The 21586-nt window shown below is 40.9% G+C and overlaps 1 protein-coding gene across 1 annotated transcript; it reads left to right on the plus strand.

The window, feature by feature from the left end:
- The first annotated feature begins 2557 nt into the window (after positions 1-2557).
- On the plus strand, positions 2558-21515 carry prkcha (protein kinase C, eta, a). The gene is made up of 15 exons (XM_034562603.1): positions 2558-2675; positions 2848-3217; positions 7186-7249; positions 9122-9278; positions 9374-9408; positions 9495-9577; positions 10187-10316; positions 10419-10552; positions 10652-10777; positions 10949-11122; positions 12898-13052; positions 15490-15628; positions 16227-16415; positions 18642-18788; positions 18933-21515. The coding sequence occupies exons 2-15, from the start codon at positions 2867-2869 to the stop codon at positions 19065-19067; spliced, it is 2019 nt and encodes a 672-aa protein (XP_034418494.1). The 5' UTR covers positions 2558-2675; positions 2848-2866; the 3' UTR covers positions 19068-21515.
- Positions 21516-21586: the final 71 nt, after the last annotated feature.

Raw genomic sequence — 21586 nt, forward strand, 5'->3', positions numbered from 1 at the left:
CTTCTCACTACACCGTGGTACAATTTCTGCACAATATTACCATCTTAAGTCATGCTTTCCTGTGGTAGAGCTCTGGCAGTAAACACCACTTGTGAATAGCACATTTAGTACCAAATCAGCTTTTACAGGTGTGATTTATGGAGTGCCTCTGCTTCCATGCAGGAGAGCCCCAGGGATGTGTGTGTGTGTGTGTGTGTGCATGTTGTTTGCATGAGTGGTTCAACACGTAGGTTTCTACACAGTCTTACCTGAGGAGAGGCTGGGGTCTTGTGACTGTAGGATGGGGGTTAGTTTTGCTGCAACCCAGTGACTGATGGATGTAATTGAGTTTGTGGTGGTGCAGGAGGCGTGGTGAGGGTGAATACTGGCCCCACAGGATTTCTCTCACCGGGGTCAAAAGAAGTGGGAATGGGCTTCGCCATATCTGGGCTATACGCTCCTTTTCTACGCTGCCCTGCTTGGCACTCATGCTATGGTTCATTAACTGCAGCTTTAGGGTGTACCTGGGCAGGGAGCCAGAGGATTGAGCTGTCCTGGGTTACACGGACATAAACTGGAGCATAGACTGTGAAGGGAACGTGGAAATACAGGTGGCTAAAATTAAGTCGTACAGCTCTGAAATATGGGAGGCTTTTGGTAGTTGGCTTTGTGCTTGTGTGCAATCAAATGTTGTCATCTTGAGGAGATACATCAGAAGTATTCATGTGTGTGTGTGTGTGTGTGTGTGTATGGCAGACACGTGGCTCTGTGTGTACATGTACACGTGTAGCCCACAAGTCTGTGTTCTCAGTTAGGTGTCTAGAGTCATGAGAAGTTGTTGCAGACTTCTCCCATGGGTGCATAATTCAAGATTCGGCCATGACAACCACTTACAGAGAGAAAGTTAAACTGGAATGAGGAGGAAGGGAAGAAGGGATGAAGGGCCAAAGAGTTGACAGAGGATGGAAAAAAAGAGGTGGACTGCAGGTAGAACAAAGAAACAAAACAAATCATTCCGGACCGTAAAAGTGCCAGCTCTGTCTCCGGGGCTTCTTAAAGTTGCTTCATCATAAGAAAGAGGCAAGCAAGGAGGATGAGAAGGGTGGGAAAAAATAATTTAGCAGTCTTTTTCTGCCCTCTGCTGGATAATGATAAAAAATGACTATGGTGAGTAGTGGTCAACTCACAACATATGACTTCTCCCACACTGACCAGGTGCAACAATACCATGAAAATACCTTGACTCTAAGGCATTGGGTTGCAAATAGTGAGATTGAACATACTAGTTTGTTTACTCTTGTTGGTCGAGTTGATCGACAACACAAATTTCAAGTGCAAATGTTTCACTTTAACCCATCAGGTCCAACAGAAATGTCAGGCCTTTGCTGCGGATAGCTGTGAGCGTATTAACACTCCACTATCTGCATGCTTTATCATTACGACCTTCTCCGCTCAGAAAGGTCACGTCTGAGACATTGTTTACAAGACAGTCTGTATCCCAGGGATGTGTAAGATCTGGGACCCAGGATCTTTATTTATAACAGCTGGAGCAGAGAGATGTGGAGCGCTGACATTTGGCAGAGTGGGGTGAGAGGTCAAGTCTAACACCAATAAAGTGGGACTTTGATCATGGCATTTATGGATAGAGCAGGCACAGCACCCTCAGAGAGAGAGAGACACACATGGAGAGAAGGGCATTTAAAGGAGAAAAGAGAAAGGATAGCACTTAGTTTCAACTGCTCATTATTTCCTGCACCTCCGGATTTATTTCACATTAGCAACTGGAATTTTTGTTTTTGTTTTTTCAAATTAATCAATTAATCTTTTGGTAAATATGTTCGGGGGAAAAAGTACCAAACAAGACATTTGTTTTATCTGACCAATTGCCCAAACTGCAAAACATTAAATTAACAATGACAAAACAGACAAGATTTACTAATTGATTAATTTCACCAATCATGTTTGAACAATTCAAAACCATCAAAAGGGTTGTTCCAAATTTGTGATTGGCCACATGTGTGTCCACAGCATTTAACTTTAGCTGCCAGGATGAGAATCCTGTTGAATGTAAATGCATCCTGAACGAAGTGATGTAGCCAAAACCTCCCTTTTCCACAGTCTTTTTTTTTAACTATACATTAATTCTCCTTTAATTTCCAAAATGGATAAATCCGATCTGCTGCCTTCTGAGAGGCTAAACACAATATATCTTGTATTTACCTTATTTTATTCATATACATATTTTCAGCTATAAAAATGCCCTTAAATGTTGCCCTCAAATACAGTATAGGAATAGGTCAGGTTAACAAAGAAAGCATTCCTGTCATGTAGCTCACTATAACAGCCACTAGAGGGCGGCCTTTCCACACTCAGCGCAGGACAGGCGAACCATCCGTCCACAACCTTCAGCGAGAGGGAGTGATGCATGATGGTCAGCGTAGTACCAGACGACTCTTTCTAAACCGGAACTACAAATTGAGTCATGTGACATACCAAACCCACAGTGACAGGTTATATATGTGCACGCTCCGTGACAAGTTTCTGCGGAACTTATGCCTCCTCCTCGCCATGTGTGCGTGCGTGTTCCTATTTACCGAAACGTCTTGAAACAGGTTCACGCCGCGACAGAAGAGCAGCTCGGCGCCGTGAGGCGGTCGATAAGCAGGTCCACGTTGAGTCAGGATGAGCGCGAGAGTGTGAGTACACTTAGAGTACGCAGATCGAAAATATGAATTTATGACGGCATATTTGTGAGTCCGTGTTGTTATGAAGTTGGTGTGACGTTTAAAAAAAAATGTAAATACACCTTTTGCTTTATTTATTTCGCTTTTTGAGATTTTTTATTTTTTTTTTAATTTCCGCTTGAAGCTAAAGTAAGTTGATCGAAATGAAGTTTAACGGATATTTGAAGCTTCGGATCGGCGAGGCGGTGGGACTGAAGCCTACCACCTTCTCCCTTCGCCACACTGTCATCTTCAACAAAGCCTCCCCGGCCCTGGACCCCTACATGGTGGTGAAGGTGGACGACTTCAAGATTGGACAGACCCTCACCAAACAGAAAACCAACACGCCGACGTTCAACGAGGAGTTCTGCCTCAACGTGAACGACGCGAAACAAATCGAGGTGGCGGTTTTCCACGACACTCCGATCGGATATGACGACTTTGTGGCCAACTGCATTGTTCAGTTTGAGGATCTCATCAAAACCTCCAACACCGGAGAAACATTCGAGGGCTGGGTGAGTACAAAGTGAACCCATCGAGCCTAAACTGGAAAACGATGATGTAAACATGTGTTTATTACCCCGAAGCCTAGGACTTGATTGACCTATTAGGGAACACATTTACCAATGGGTCCCCCTTGACCCGCCCCCACCCCACTATCAGGCCTACAGCGTGATGCCACATTTGGGTTTGATCCATTTCATACATTCATTTTATTTGACAGCTTTGCAGATTCAGATGTAATATGACATATCATGTGCCATTCTGCAGGATGAGCACCTTTTGTACTCTAATTTAAGGACGATTTTCAACTTTACACTGGTATGGCTACTTTTTTTTCTTGAGTATGCTTACTGTAAACTAGATCAAGCAGGTGTACTGGGTCCGAGCATCGTGATGCAACTCTGAAGCAAAAGCCCAGTGACCAGATGTGACCCAGAGAACAATATCAATACATAAAGAGGTGAAATAAATGGGTCTGGGAACCTGGACGCGTGGCACACTTTTCTCTGATGGCAATCCAATCTTGACCATAAGAACCAGTAGATCCTTGGATTAATTACCTAATGGGTTTACTGGCCACAGTCATAGGGCCTTGAGGAGTCAGGGCCTCAAATCCAATCTGATATTTTTCTAATCATATTTGTCTTTTCAGTTATTTCTGGTCCAGGGACCTATTTTATTTCCTCATATCCCTTCTTGAAGAATACTATAAAAACGATTTTAATAACATAATTGAGTTTCTCTCTCCACAAGGGTGTTGTGGTTTCCCCAATGAGATCTTTGATACATGCTGAATAGTATTTAAGAGCAGGTTCAGGAAACAAAACCTGCCATATAGCTCAGGGTGATGTTCACTACACGTGTCAGGGAACATTGCCCGTTTATTTTCTGCCTGAAACAATCAACACTGCCTTGTATGCACAAGCTCTCTGCAGACGAACACCCTCACATGTATTCACATCGACACGTCTCAGTCTGGGCACTTTGCACCAGACAGGGTCCTCTTGTCTTGCACTCATTGGCTTAGAAACTTTAACTCTGATCATTGGCAAATGTACAAACCACACACTCCATTGCTGCTGCAGGGTGTTAGTCTGCCATACCACAACGTAGAGTGCACGAGCGGACACACATCACCTCAGGCTGCAAAGCCTCTGACCTGCCTGAACAAACAACATGTACGGTGATTAAAACCCCCACACTTTACCTTTTCTATTGCTCATTAGACCGTTGAGGAAGAAAATGGACCTCATCAAAGCTCTGATTAAATGCCTTTTATGTAGAGTGTCACATTAGTCTCACTCTCTTCCAGACACAAACATAAAATTGCTCTTTTTTTAAAGGAGTTTCCCTCCTCTTGCTTATTTTCATCCGTCTAGGACTATAAGCTCCTGCAGGTGTTGGTGAATGTAACCTGAGCCTGTTTGGACCCGGAGCAGCCTCAGGTGGTGTTGCCCATGTACCACAACACGCTCGTCACATGCAGAATTGTCTCTCTGCTACGAATGTATTCTCCTTCAGCCAACACAGCTTTTGTCAATTAGGCATGTTTTTAGTAGTTTTTTTTTTTGTTATCACCCAGTGGGTTTATATTATGCAGCAAAACCAGTGAAAGAAGAAGTTGTGTTTCAGAAGTTAATAAATTCAACAGCCGGTGCCAAAAGGGAACTTAGATTAAATGTAATATAAAACAGTTAAAAACCAAAACATGAAAGCTTATTATTCTGCATCGTGTATCAAAAACTGCTTCAATAACATAACTTTAGGTGTACGATAATTAGTAACATTCTTAAAATTATTTCTGAAATGTAAATTCCCACGACCAGACCTCACTAACACTTTTACATTGCGACACATGGTGGGAAAGTTTCTGTGGCAAGTCAGAACATAACGTCAGCCAGTACGCAGTAAGTAAAGCGCACTGAAGAGCTTTCAGGACTATAATTACACTTTGCGGCCACAGAACAAAGTACAAAAGAGATTTAAAAAATGAAAATATAACTTATGCAAATATGAGAACAGTTGATGTTTTGTTTGAGCAGGATGAAAAGCCAAATAAATTCCGGAAGTGGTGGGAAAGTGGAGCTGCTCGTAGTTTTCTCCAACAAGTAACTAGTTGACGCTTGAAGTTGTTTTCCGTTAGATCTGAACAGTTTTTGTTGGCGCTTTGTGGCACAGAAGAAGTGCTTGGCTGGTTTGTTCCACATGTGCGGGAGCAGAGTCTGAGGCACAAGCCTCCACACGCCCACGCTGCTGTTCATCACAGCGCTCTCCCACCTTCTGATGGCTCAAGGGCTCACTGGGAAAATACTCTGCATTGGCTCTGATCCACATTTCTCTTTTCTCCCCCTCTTGTGCACACTGTCCAGTTTGAGGTACTTAAACCTTCATTACTCATCTCCTTTTTAACGTTTTGTCAGAACTGACATCACGTGTCTGAGACATTCACCATATGACATTTAGACACACAAGGCCAGTTTCACTTGCCTCCCACCCGTTGACAACATGTTGTAACATCTTGGACTCGTTCCTTTTTGAGCTCTTTAATTTCACAATATGTTGTCAATAATCAATATTAGGGTATGTGTGGTGTTGGAGTTGTTTATCAGGCTTGAAGTAATCAAGTACTTCTGAGATGCATTGAAACTGAAAGTAGGTTAAATATGGCCCCTCAAGCAAAGTGTACTGCTTGCTTGACTGAAACAGGCCCTGTTTAAAAAAAAAAAAAAAACTCCCTCCTTTTGTGGTGCAGCATTTAGTGTTCCGCTTTGAATCTCCAGCATCATGCCGCCTCCACCTAGTTTAGATCAGACCACCATCTGCTCCACCCTAAATGATAAAGTCACCCCTTTTCAAGACGGTCTTAATCCAGTTATCATATACCCGTTTGTGGATTCAGTGTTCATGGTTGCTGAAATCCTTCTTCCTGTCTCTAAAGTAAAAAGAAATGTAAGTGAAGGGGGACAAACTTCACAGTCACCGTTCTGTGCTAAAATACCTTAAGTCAAGCCAGTAGCCAATTTGAGATTTTGACAACAACAACCAATCACTTTTCCTCTGTACGTATAAATATTGTTTTAAAAGAGCCTTGTGACGTTGTCCTTTTAATCATTTTGTACAGCTGAGTCGTTCCACCGGCAGAGAGACATTTCAGGAATGCATTGCAGCTCTTAGAGCTCGGCCAGACTAAGCAAAGAGGAGAAGCCCAAAGAAGGCACACGTAGAGGAAGTCTTCACAGAGGTCTAGACAGTAAATTAAGAGACGAGACAAGAACAGGTAACCGAAAACAGAAATAAACTCTTTCATGAAATGAAAGTTTTCCACTAAATGTACCAATCGAGTCGCCACAATTGACAACAATGTGTCACTGTTTTTTGGGCAGAAATAATTTTCCAGGCGGGGGTGTATGTGTCGTATAAATAGAACGGCTCTTTATTTAGGTGTCCAGTGACCTAAGTTTCCCCTCAGTGGTTGCTGCAGGAAGTATCGCCCGTCACTGTCCATCCCTACCAAATGAGGTTTTTCAACTTGAACTCGAACCTTTGTCAGTCAGCACTCCCAGCTGAGCGTCAGGTCATCACAACCTCGGCTACAAGCCCGACCTGCCAGACCTGCTTTGCTGTCTTTCAGCAACAGTGTCCAAATGCCTCAGGCATTACGTGCACACTGAAGAATGCAAAATGATGCACTGATGTAGCTCCATTCTTCCTTTGGAGAAATGTCACATGCTATCTAATATGCCTGTTTTAGCCCAATTCTTCTAATTAAACCACCAACAATATCTAGTTTCATCATTTCAAAAGCATTGGATATGCCATATTTCTGATTTCCTTTTTTAAAAAATATATATATAAAGGGGAGTTTTGGTTCCATGAATTGGTCTTAATTGCGGTGGATGCCATTATCTGTCCTGTCCATGCAGTTTCTGTTTGCTATTTGCATATGCAGAAATGTAATTGTGAGTTTGTGTGTCTGCAGATGGACTTGGAGCCAGAGGGCAAAGTCTACATTCATATTACGCTCACTGGATCCTTCACTGATGGTAAGATTGCTCCTGGAGACTGAAATGCAGCCCTGTGTTGCTCCCCTTGCAGAAACATCGCTATTGCACCTTTTCACACAATCTAACAACTCAACTTGTCAGTCTCTTGTCTTTTCTATTCTGTGAAATACTGCTGACTGTTTTGAAAAGTATGTAGTACTATTAATAGTAATGAAACTGTAATTATAGAGGCTCTGAGAATAGGCGTGCATGTTTTAGTGTCTCGAGGAGGATAGTGTGCTTGGTCTAGCTAATCTTCTGTGAAGACGAGAGGAAAGTTTCCTTTCTTCAGACATCAGAGGACATGTGTAGCTTTGTTATGAATTTCATCTTTTATCCAATGTAGATGTCACCATTTAAATTACACCAGTAAGAAGCGACCTTGCAGGTCTTTTGAAGCAGAAGCAGAAGTAGAAGAAGCTGGCGGCCACTTGGCCTCATTAAGTTCCCCGTTTTTTTGTTATCTGCTGAAACCATGCCTCACTGCAAACCAAACCTCATGAAGCACTAACATTTACTTTACCTGTGAAATACTTTCCAAATGCATTCATTTACAGCTTAAACAAAAGTCGTCCAGGTGTTTTCCCCTGATTTCTTTTCATTTAACCTTTCATAATCTCACCACTCTCAAATAGTCTCTTTTTCCTTTTTTGGCCTCTGCAGAGTCCGCTGGAATGTTTGTTTTCCCCAAAAGCACCTGTCACAATACTACGAGCAGACTTTACAATTTACTCACCAAGCTTTATGTAAATATTATAAGTGTACATTCTGCATCAGTCATGTGATTTTAAATGTGCTGCCAAATATACAATAAAGCTCATATTGATGCCAGGGAATGCTCCATTCTGGTCATTTATTTCAGTCAACAGTCGAGCTAGGAAGTATGATTGAAATTAATTAATCACCGATATGGAGATGCATTATCAAATGGACATTTTGTTCAAAATAAAGAATAAACATTAACATTGTTTAATGCAGTGAACTGCTCCACTGCTGTTTGTAACATCAGACAAAGTCTTTGCACAAGTGAAACAGAAACAACTGTTTATTACTTTACATTAAAATATCCTGGTAGTCATTCATTTGCATCATGATAACACAGTATGTTCACATCGTTACGATACGATTCCACTGAAGGTTGATAAATAATATGTAATTATTCTGCTGCCTTAGTCAATATGCACTTTAAACTCCATTTTCATGCAAACATTTAAAGAAAACAACCCAATGATCTTTCTGGTGGGGGCAAAGCGACACATTCATTGTTAATGTTTTACAGTAATAAACTAAGCAGTTGTTCATATGATAGAACACGGTATTAATAATGTCACGCCTCCTTCTTACTCTTCTACCACAATGTTGTTTGAAGGGGATGGCGGAGGCCTCAGCAGGCAGGTTTCCGTAATGCATGCGTGGTTTTCCATCTCACAAATGGCTCGACTACACTTATTATCAGCTACAACATATAGAGTCAAATATTGCAACGTGCACAAAGGTGATATGATATGCACATGAATTTGCACAATACAATCTCTAAAGGACTCTTGTTCAGACTTTTCTCTACCTCACTGTCTTTTATTCCATCCATCTTCTTTTCATCTGTTCTTATTCTGTCTGTTCTGTACTCATATTGGGGACCTTTTGTCATGCAACAGTTAAATAATATCTTGTAGGTTTGCCACTATGAGTGACCCCTTTTCACATGGTATGATCCATTTTTGATAAAAAGATATTGATTTGTTTTTTTGTGTTTTTTAAAACGGTAGCCCTTATGGCATATGGTCCAGGAATTAGTGTATGGGCTTCTGACTCATTGCATTTGTCACATATTTTATTTTAGCACAAACCTTTGCTCTCTTCTGTTTCTGTCAGATGACGCCATAGTGAAAACGAAGAAGAGCTTCAAGCAGTTCACAAGGAAGAGACAAGGGGCCCTGAGACGCAAGATCCACCAGGTGAACGGACACAAGTTCATGTCCACTTTCCTTCGTCAGCCCACATTCTGTTTCCACTGCAGAGAGTTCATCTGGTGAGAAAGTCGAGCTCGGATAAATCACCACAGCCTGCACGTATCTGCGTGCACCGTAAACTGGTTCTGATTGTGTACCTTTCTCTAATTGGTAGGGGTGTTTTTGGAAAGCAGGGTTACCAGTGCCAAGGTGAGCAGGCCTTTATTTTCTCTTTCCGTCGCAGGTTCTTAAGGACACAGACATGAATTTGACACTGAGCTGTGGTTTTTCTCCAGTGTGCACCTGTGTGGTTCACAAACGATGCCACCAGCATGTCGTCACTGTGTGTCCACGCATGAAGAAGCCAGTGAAAGAACAAGTAAGAACAGCAAGAACTGTTGTCGATGCAGATCATCAGAGCAGTAACACAGTGACCAGTGTCTCAGAAGGTTTCAGGCTCTCAAGTATGATGTTGCTCTGGGTGTAATACAGGATGTGCACAAGATGGCAGACCTTCCACAGCCCCCTCCTCCTACACACACACACACACACACACACACACACACACACACACACACACACACACCGGATTAACAGCTGCAATGGTACGCAGACTGCACAGGTTCCTGTTTCTGTGTTGAGCTGGTCACTGAACTGGAACACTATACTTGTCCACGCATGCTTGTTGTAGCATTTTCATACGTTTCTATAAATACATCTCTGCTTGTTTTAGCATCGGAACATGCCATTTTTGCTCTGACCTACTATATTGCTGATCATTACAAGTTTCTCTCCCTTTGGGGAATTCAGAAAGAAGCAAATGCAGCAATAAACAGAAAGAACTATGACACAAATAGGAACTAACGGAAACATTTTTCACAATGCACCCAGTGTAGCAATTTAAGGTTATTTCAAATACATACACACATGGTTGAACATACTGTTGCAACACATAGTGGTTAGTTTACAGTATGTCTTCTCTCCACAGCCCATAAACCAAGGTTTCAGCATCAACGTTCCTCACATGTTCAACATCCACAACTACAAGGCGCCCACCTTCTGTGACCACTGTGGCTCCCTGCTGTGGGGAATAGTCAGGCAGGGGCTGCACTGTAAAAGTAAGACTTGAGTCAACACTTGTCTCTCAAAATCCAATTTGAAATGTCATATTATGTGTCTATTATTGAGTGTTCCTGTCTGTCTGTGTGGTTTCTCTCCAGTCTGTAAAATGAATGTTCACATCCGCTGCAAAGGCAACGTTGCTCCGAACTGTGGGGTCAACACTGTGGAACTGGCCAGTAAGCTGGCAGAGATGGGTCTGCAGGCTGGAGGACTCTCTAAACGCAACTCAATGGTACAAAGGCAGAGCCAAATCAGCATTCATTTTACTTAAATGTGGCATAATAAGGTGTTTTATGAGTGGTGGTAAATGTATGTACTTTTGCACTGACAGGCCAAAAGTCAGATGAGGGCCCCCAGTGAAAGGAGGGAGAGTATGGGCACTCAGCAGCAGACTCCTCGACTGGGCATCTCAGACTTCACGTTCCTTCAAGTCCTTGGCAAGGGCAGTTTTGGCAAGGTGTGAATGACATAAGAGGATAATACAAAGCATGTCAGTTGTCAGTACTAGAATACATTTACTTAAATAGATAAAGCTCATATTCTGATAAGATTTGCATCAAGGTGACGCTGAATTTGGAAAAACTTGTGAATTCTCACCTTTCCTAATCCGTGTATGTTGTATCTACAGGTGATGCTGGCGAGACTAAATGGCAAAGATCAGGTTTTTGCAGTCAAGGTGTTGAAGAAGGACATCATCTTGCAGGATGATGATGTGGAGTGTACCATGACGGAAAAGAGGGTGCTGTCACTGGCCCGCTGTCACCCCTACCTCACACAGTTGTACTGCTGCTTCCAGACGCCGGTCAGTACAGATTAACCACACATGCATTTGTATAACAATACATTAAGCTTTTATTGTGAGGGCAATCTGTGCATTTTGCAAATCAGCAGAGGTATTTTTTTTAAATCTCAGACCAAATACCGTCTACCTTGCTTTTCCTCAAGTTGTGGCCATAAATAACTGCTGTTACTTGAAAAGAGCACCGTGTAAGAAAGAGTCTGTAACTTTGCAGTAATATACTGTATTTCTTGTCAGGTATTTTGATAATAGTTAACTTGCACACAAGCACCTTGCAAAGATCATTTTCACCAAGTTTAAATACCTTGTATGCCAGTTACTTTTCAGTATAGCACTTTTCTAATACATTAATCTGTACCTGTAGGTAAAACAGCTCAGTTGAGACCCAATACAGTGTATACAGTTGGTATGTGGCGTCTAATTAGGACACAGCATTGTAATGCGTACATTGGTCAGCAGGTGGCAGCAGTTTCTCATTGCTGTGCTCGAGAAGGTGTGAGAGGGGGAATATGGGCTGGCAGAGCAGACAGGACACCACTATTCTGCTTTCATTGTTTGAATCGACACTGACCTACTTCACCTGGGATCAAAATAAAGTTGCACAAAATGAACTGACAGATTAAAACAACCACAGAATAGCCTTTGTTCCACTACACATCATCTTTTACTTTTAGAAGGTTGTCGCCATTAATAACTTTACATGTTGTTTTTAAAGCACCAAGGAATGTTTTGAAACACCTAAGAACGGGGTCATTTTGTCTTTTTTGCTCGACAATTTAAATAATTGTAATAGTCATTTTTCATGCATTTTTAACTTACCTCCAGAGGGAGTTTTCCGTGCGTAAAGGAGGGGGAGATGGAATGAGTCGGGGGAATGTGTTGCGTCTGTGGTGAGGTGGAGTGGGCACATACTTTTTCCTTTTACCAAATGTCTCCCTGGAAAATTGTCCTCCATGAACAGCAATTTATCATCATCTGCTCATCTTGCCTATTTTAAAAAGCTAATTAAATGTTGTCTTGCATTGCCAGACATCTAGCTCATCAAGTTTACAGAGGTTTGGAGAAAGTCTTGCAAAATACATTAGTTAGTTAAGTTAGAGGCAACAATTAATTGGCTTTAAATGCACACTCACAGAGGAAATGTCATCTGTGGTTACTTTAATGTTCAAGTAGAATTGTTTCATTTAATTGAAGTAACCGTATCAGTAAACCAGCTTTTTTGAGAAAAGATGCTAACTCTCACTCAAATGTCAGTGTTTTTTAATTATACAACTCAATAGAGATGAACAACCAATACACTATTTTAGTGTAGAGTTAAAGATTCACCACACACATTACTTCCTGCTTTACTGGTGCAACACTATTCAAAGTTATGCATCTCGGGGTAAATACCAGACCGCTATAAACCACAGAGCAGTTAATCGGAGTCAGTTGCTGAATATCCTGATCTCTTCAGGAAGCTTCATGAGCAGATCTGTACATCACATGCTCCTGCACTGCTTATTTCCCCCCAGGCTCATTTTCTAGATTACATATCGACCATAGCCTGTAATGAGAAAGGAAAGATTTATGGGTATTCTTTTTGCCCCATTGACTTTCAACATCAGTTGCACAGAAATCCATTAAACAGACGTGACATTTATGAGAAGCAGGAATGTATCATCTTTGAAGCCATCCCGGCATGAGCGTGGTCATGGGTTCTAGAGCTGGATAATAACAAGGAGGCTGCTGGGGTTTGTATGCACATGTGTAAATCTCATTCACTCTTTCGTTTGCAGGACCGTCTCTTCTTTGTGATGGAGTTTGTGAATGGTGGCGATCTTATGTTCCACATCCAGAAGTCCAGGAAGTTTGAAGAGCCGAGAGCACGTTTCTACACAGCAGAGATCACCTCCGCTCTCATGTTCCTGCACAGCAAAGGCATCATCTACAGGTCTGAACCCGAGAACACAAAAAAAGCTGTATGCAAGACTCTACTGGAGTAGGTCTACATCTTAACTAGATATGTTCTCTTTTAATGAGTCATAAAATAGCATTTTGAAGAATGTAATATTACATTCACTACAAAGAATCCTTGCCTCAAATTATTGGCATGACGGATACTTTTTGGAAATAGGGAATCTGCACTGTAAACATTTAATTGTTTTCTCCAAGATGATTGAATTGTTTTCAGATTTGTAATTTTTTTTGCAATTTCTGAATATCATTTAAAAAAATCTTTATTAAACGAGAGCGCCACTTGCCCGTGTGGTTTTATATCAGCCTCCTCTCAAACTATTGCACAGTGTAGCAACAGATTGCCACAGAGTGCATGCTGTAACATCATGGTTACAATTTTCTTTTTGTGTGAAATTAACTTTCATAATGTACTTTTATACATTTGAGTTTATGCTTTGAGACCTTTTTTAAAATGCAGGGAGTTGGGTGGCAGAGCTCGGGCTCCCTGCATCATGTGAGGTGAATCCTGAGTTATATTTTGTGCTCTGTGTTGTCCTGCACCACATTGCATGACTCTAGCTTAAGAGGCAGCACACAGTTTGCATGCTACAACTAAAATAACAAGCCAAAAAGCAGCTTGCGCATCAGATCAGTGTAGGTAGAGCAGCGCTTATGCTGCCTCCCTTTTTAAAATAAGTCACTGTGTAATATACTTAACGAGATATCTCTAGATATAATCTCTTTTTAGCTTGTTGTCAAGTCATATGCTTTTAAGTTTTCAGTTGATTCAACTGCATGTTACCCGTTACCGTTCTCCTCACAAAGAGGATTATTCATGACATACAATACATTTAGTTTAGTTGAAGACTTAATTTCAAACAGTCTGAAGGCTGGCTGACTTTTAACAACGCTTTAATGAGGAGTCTGCAGGAGGTGAACACATTATCTATCTATTGATTCTTGTTGTTCTGAGTTTGTACTCATGGTTGAATGTACTTATTAAGTAAGTCGCGTTGGATAAAAGCGTCAGCTAAATTATATGTAATATACTGTTTACTATATAATGATATATATATATATCTATCTCTATCTCTATCTCTATCTCTATCTCTATCTCTATCTCTATCTCTATCTCTATCTCTCTCTATCTATCTATCTATCTATATATATATATATATCTATCTATATATATTGCCACAGAGTGCATGCTGAGAAAGAGGCTGAAAGTTAAATCAGGTTTGTCTTTCCAGTGTGTTGAGGTGGGTGAAGGAGAACAGTGTAGAGCAGTTAAACCGACAGGGTTTCTTAGGGATTAATTTCTCAGTGGACACCTTCATACTGAAACATACACACCAATAGTACTTGAAGCACTTTGGAGCATGAACAGGAGAACTGAGCACAACTGCCCATATTTGGCAGACACCCACTCTAAACAAAACATAATTTACTGGCCTCCACGGTCTATTATTCCTGTTGTAGTAAGCACTTACGCGCTCTTACTGCGGTCTTGTTGTGTTGGCATCAGAGTTGCTGCGAGGGACAGTCACCATGAATATCTGAGTCACTGTTACACAACCGGCTTAGAGAAGAGCAAACCAGATCCAACCAAACCAGTGTTGCTTGAACAGCAGGCTGCCTGTTTCTTTTTTTGTTTCATCAGAATTTTAGTCACCGTATTTGTCTGTTTGAGGAAGTCAGTCAGGATCCTTTTTTTAATTATTTTTTTTTTAATATTTTTATTTTATGCATCTCCCAGATTTTTCAGTTGTTTTCAGCATCAGCCCGTGCTATAACATAGTACAATGTCTGTAAAATGACCTTGGTTTTACAGTAGGTCACCTGACTGCAGATTAGAGGTTAAATCCTGAGCCCAAATTTAGAAGCTTTTATCTTACTGTCAGATGACAAAGCAACAGCTCACATGCATAGACAGCACTGGAGAAGATACTTCCACTGGTATGGCAATACATTTTATTTTCAATTCATATTGAGTTATGATAATGAGAACTTGAAAAGTATAAGAAAAAAAACTAAATGATTAATTTCTGCGGTTACATAAAATCAATTTTATTGGTAGACCTCCAAATCACACTTGATTTTCGAGGAAGACAACCAACATTGATAAACCCCCATAAATAGGTGTTCCAAATTGCAAAATGAATCAACAAAATAATAATCACTTTATCTTCATTTACTTCCAGCGCATCTAATTTCATCTAAGTCACCTGTAAGAATATGTTCCACCAAAAAACAATAGCTCAGGTTTTGTCTGAAAATATTGTTAGGGAGTATAATTAGAAACAATACAAACAGTACCAACAAGGTGTGTTGGAGACTGAGCACAAGGCTGAGGTGGTTGATTTATTTCTGCTTGATGACAACGCCCAAAACAAATGTCTGATTTTCTTTTACTTTCTGTGTTTGTCTTTCAGGGATCTAAAACTGGACAATGTTCTTCTTGACAAAGACGGTCACTGTAAGCTGGCGGACTTTGGCATGTGCAAAGAGGGCATATTTGAAGGCGCAGCCACAGGAACTTTCTGTGGGACCCCGGATTACATCGCCCCCGAGGTCAGTTCCTACACTTGAACAAACGTAACCAACTAAGTTTATATACACACGCAGTGTGAGACCCATAACTACTAATGATTACAGCTGCAGGACATTTACATATATTTTGGTTGTATATATCCAGCAAAGCATACATTGAAACCCATTCAGCCTCCTGCAGCCCAGGTCTTCTGAGTTCATATGATGCAGTTCTAAGTCCCATCCTCCCTCCCTCACACCACCTTACAATAAACAGACTCTGTGGGCACTGCCTGTAACTCCCTCCTGACTTACTGGAAGTCAGCATACCTGTGAGGTCAGCTTGTGAAAGTCTCTGTGACTTGACAAGACCTGATTTCCTCATCAGAACGCACCATTACAGACAGGCTGGGTTTTCATAATGAGGGAGTAAGTGTGCGTCCTCATGTTTGTGAGATTTATCTCTGACCAAAACTGAGTGAGTCTGTCTGTATGAAAGGCTTATTTGTTCTCCTCACTGGCAACTCACACATCCAACATGTCTACTTGCTGAACCTCATGAAGTGGTTTTAGGTTTGCTGTGAAGCTCTCTGTGCTGTGATGATTAACTTGTATGGTATGCTGTGACATGTTTCCACAGATCCTGCAGGAGATGCTGTATGGGCCCTCTGTTGATTGGTGGGCTCTCGGGGTGCTCCTGTATGAGATGCTGTCGGGACACGCTCCCTTTGAGGCCGAAAATGAAGATGACCTCTTTGAATCCATCCTCAATGAAGACATTGTTTATGCGTCTTGGCTCAGCGCAGAGGCCGTAAATATACTCAAAGCTGTAAGTCTTCGTCTTTAAAAGGGTTCATCAACTTGTAGAAGATACAGCTGGATGAAAGCCAGGTGTGGTTGAAGTCTTTGTCGTTTGGCAGACATTTACTCTCCTCAAATTGCCGCTCTCTGGCTTTTTTTCACAGTAGACAATTGCAGGAAAAGTTTATGAAGCTTTTTTAAAACTGAAATAAATCAGTTGCTCACTGGCCTTGTGACCAGCATTGTGGAGAAAATAAAACAATAAGTTGTGAATATTTACTAAAGGACCAAGTCCATGCTTTCCTGGACAGTGTAACATAATCCTGCCGTGTGATAGATATCGAAGGATGAAACAGGTTTTCTCTGAACTTCTGTGATCAAGGTTTTTGTATTTGTTGTCCTTCACACTGACTGACACTCTGCCAGCCAGCTGTTTGGCCCTGGTCTCTTACATAACTATATTAAGGCATGGTCTACTGCCCAGCCATAGCACACGGGCTATAAATACGACGACACCTCCTCCCTTCTTTGCCCCCAGTTCTCCTCCTCTTATCCTTGTTGTCATTCCAACATGCTTCAGGAAGCATGGGACCGACGTCCCTTGGTGATGTGTGTCACTGCTGCCAGTGGCACATGTTATGTAAAGATGCTTGTTGGTGTGAGTGGATTTTAAAACACTGCTGCACTATTTATACTGAGGGTTGATCCGTAGCTCAGTTCTCCTTGTTCCAATAAGCAAGTTCATGATGTTCAGTTGAGTATGTTGACAATAATTACTTTTTTTAAATAAGTGAAGTTTATTTTAGTGGTTTGTGTAAAGATTGTTTATAAACAGGTGGGTGTTGATTATCATATGAAGCTATGAATTAGGTCTGAACAAAATAATGACTTCATCATTTAATCCATAAAATATCCAAATGTCCAACAAAAACTCCCAAACCAAAATAAGTTTGATTTACATTGATATAAAACACTCCCACATTGCGGAAGCAGCACATAATTAAATAAAAATATGTTGGTTTATAGATTACTTAAATGATGAATCAATTCAAACAGAAATTGATCAATGAATTAGCCAGTTGACTAATTGATCAAAGGACTAAGAGTTTCAGCATTTCTTTCTGCTGGTCTAGGAAAGACTGGCCTCTTTATGTGCTATTGCTGACATGGAAAGATGGCACCAAATTCAGTGCAATACATTTTCTTAGGTGTTGTGGTCTGTAGGCTCCTCAACAGATTGACCCCTGCTTGTGTCTCTCACACTCAGTATTTCCACTTCAAGGGCCATATGGTGTGTTTATAAAAATATATATATATATATATATTAACCCATTACCTGCTAATCAAAGTCATGCAAATCAATGCAGGCGACTACATCAGCAAGAAACTAAGTTTCCAAAAATATGTCTTCATGTTAACAGCCATATGTTACCTGTTGATGCAGGATTTAAGTTTCTGCAAGTTGAGTATGATGGTGGTCTTGCATCAATTGAGAAAAAAAGGACTAAACTATGCAAAGCCGTAAACAGTAGGGGAGGTTATCTTTATCTCCCTTTTGAGTGCCGTTTCTCTTCATCTGCATTTACGTCTCTAACTTCCTTTGTCTTTCTCTTTCTTTGTGAACGTAGTTTTTCCGAGGCTTTGAGGCCATTGTTAGTTAATAGTGTTTTGAAACTGATATAGCAAGACCTATTGATCTTTCCAATGACCTCGGGTCAATCTAGCCACTGTCACTATGGAAATGGCGGTCTGTCAGTCTGTTGCAGCCTAGTCTGAATGTCATCGCCAGCCCATAAGACTCGTCGGGCCAAGAGAGAACTTTCCGAAACACATTTGTGTTTCATTACTTTGGTTGCAGAGAAATATAGCATTGTTCTATTTCAACAACACCAGGAATTTGAGACACCTTAGTTGCACTTGATTTAAACTCTCTGAAGTATCTTGTGGGAGGAGTCAGATACAAGCCAGGGCTTGTTTGTTTTGTGTGAGTTTGGAGGCGGTGATTGCCTGGATGTCATCCTGGCCGGAGTCCAGTTTGGCATTACTCCACAAAAAATCTGGTTTTATCTAGTTGAATAACATGTCATATTTCCTCACTATGTACAAATCATAAATAACTGATCTGCCTGATTCCACTTGATCCTACCGTGTTGCTGTTGCTATTATGTGTTAGCCTTTCTTGTTAATTGACTGATTTCATTTTTGATTTTCTTATTTAATCTCTCTGAATTCATCCTTCATTTGGTTTTCACAGCTCTTGACCAAAAACCCGGCTCGGCGTCTGGGCTGTGTGGCCTCAGAGGTCGGAGAGAGTGCTGTGACCAGCCACGCCTTCTTCACTGGTATCGATTGGGAGAAGCTGAATCGTAGAGAAATGGAGCCACCTTTTAAGCCCAGGATCGTAAGTGGCATGAATTACTTTATTGATGGTAGTGTATAAATGATAATGAGGACACTTAAGATATTACGTGTTTGACTTTGTCCTCCCTTGTTTTTTTGCTAAAATCTTGCTGCTGATGAATAATTCTTTATTATTCCCCTCCAGAAAACACCAGAAGACGTCAACAACTTTGACCCCGATTTTACTCAGGAAGAGCCAACCCTCTACGCCATCGATGACCCTCTGATCCCTCCGTTAACCAGGACGAGTTTCGTAACTTCCTCCTTACACCTCGCCTGAACTGCTGGAGAGCTGAGGGTCTCCTCTTGGATCCACCAGTCATCCTGCACTCTTTTCAGTGTCTGTAGCTTTTTCTAAAACAGTTCCAAGTGGTACTTGCAGTATGATGCTGTTACATTCCCCAGAGACATGAAGGTGCAAATTGCCAAGGAGTCAGTCAAACACATGCTCGACAAGAACTGTGGCTGCACCCGATGAACTCTTAAGCATTCCTATAATTCCCCAAAGAGTGGCGCGCGATCATCTTTCAAAAATGACATTTAGTTGGGACACATTCATTCAAGTCTCTGTATGGAAATGGTTTATTTGACATTTTGGTATGTTGTAAACTTGTTTGGCAAAGGTGTACAACCTCAGTATTTTATTGTATATTTTGCTCTGGATGATTTTGTTTCTAGTTACTTCAAATGAAAAAAGTACTTTTTTTTTTTTTTGGCATAGTCTGTTTCATTTTTGATCTTACACTGGAAGAAATAATGAGCCAGCCGGCCAGAGTATCCCAGTAAGGTTGAGCTGACAGTTAAAACCTGGAAGAGCTGAGTGAGCAGATGAAATAGTTTCTCAATGATGTGACCCTACTCTGGAAAAAAACAAGTACTCACCGACTCACACGCTCTGTCTAAATGACAGTTAAAACAATTACAGGGATGATTTGTCGAAGTAGCTCCAAGCCGTTTTGCATAATAGATGAAGTTTATTTTGTGTTTATAGATCAAACTCCATAAGAAAACATTGGCGTCCGTCTCAATGATTCTCCATGTAATTGAGTAAACCAGGCATGTTTAGGATTATGCAACGTTCCATCTGAGGTGAAAGCTCTGCTATTATGTGACGCAGATATCCCAAACTTTTGAGATCACGCCACACGGGGCCATAAGAACAATGCTAGTATGGTGTTTGCCAATTGCCATATTCAAGTCTTGGTGTGTCTGAAGGTTTCACAAGAGCAACAGTAATCATTCAGTCTGCTGCGCTCTGCTTATGCACACACACACACCACACACACACACACACACACACACACTCTTTCTCTCAACAAACGGAGCCATTGACAGCTCCCAGGTCTGGGTAATGAGAGCTCACATGGGCATTTTCAAACTAGCAAATCCCATAAAAGTTATTGAATACCCTCCCTGCTGAACACTAACACCACCCTCACTGTGAACATATTAAAATTAGGAGGTAGATGGAGAGAACTTAAAATTGTAACCCTTCGGTAACTTTGCTCTCATCATGGTGGTGTCCTTCAACAGTTAATTTTTTTTAGACTAAACAGGAAACCACACAGCGTCATTACTGTTGCCTTTGATTGAAACAGGAAGACACAAGAAGACAAGAATTAGTCTTTTGGGACACTTTAAGAAATGTGAATACAGTATGTGCTGTTGCTGACAACAAAAAGACTTTCATTGAAAGGTATATTGTGTTCCCTTTGCTGAACTCTTCCTGTTAGTTTCAAGTTGGAAGTCTTCAGGCTCCACATCACATCTGTTTATCTCTTCAACCCCTATCCCGTTGAGGACTGTGGCTAAATATTGTAGATTAGTGGCTTTAGATACATAAATGCTTGTGTCTAATCTGAAACTGGAACGCAGTGCTGTTTTGTTTTTACGGCAAAAAACAAGAGCTATGTTTATTTCCATTAAAGTGAAAAAAGGAGACTAATAATGCAACTAAAGTTTTCTAACTAATCCTGTTGAACAGCATTTTAACTTTTAAAAGGGCATTGCTTTCAGGGATCCAATAGCATCCAACTAATCTACTTGAAGCTTTCCTTAACAAAGATGGGCCATAGGATTAAATGACTTGAGTTTTTGTTTACCCATTACCTGTTTGGCAGCTTTCCTCAAGTAATGTCTGAATGAGAGGAAAGATTGAGGAGCCATGTCTCAGCTTCTATTACTGAGATGCACTGATGGCTGCCAGCAGTGCCTCTTCACTGCTTGATTGAAACCCTGAAAGTTGCAAAAGAAGAAGGAAAAAAGACTCTGACATTACCAGTGATCCCCTGAAGAAATCGTAATGTTTCTTACTTGTTGGGCTTTTTGTGCAGCAACACAAAGTTCCAGAATCCAATCAGACGATGGCCATTGCAACAATAACAATGCAATCTTTCTTGTACATTTCAACATTTCTCTTTCAAATCATTGTGGTGCTGTTGTTGTTACAGAGCACTCTCTTATCTGTGTATTTTCATTGAACTCCCAAGTTTGTGCCACAAAAAAAATCTGCATAGCTTTTCATAGTTTTTCTCACTAGAAATATGTTACAAAAATAACAATCTCACACCGTTTGCTATTACAGAGATAACCAGCCGAGCTTGGAATATACCAATTTCACCTTGCTAGAGTGACCAATAGTATAGAAAAAGGTGTGGCTAGCACCTTAGACAACTTCCAGACCATTGTAAAGTTAATCAAAATGAATAAATAAATAAACATTATTTGATGCAACTGAGCAATCTGTAACACTCGGGTTTGAATACAGCCTCAGTCATTGCTGATGAAGCACTGCTAGAA

This window comes from Cyclopterus lumpus, chromosome 22, assembly GCF_009769545.1.
Source record: "Cyclopterus lumpus isolate fCycLum1 chromosome 22, fCycLum1.pri, whole genome shotgun sequence".
Lineage (NCBI taxonomy): Eukaryota > Metazoa > Chordata > Actinopteri > Perciformes > Cyclopteridae > Cyclopterus > Cyclopterus lumpus.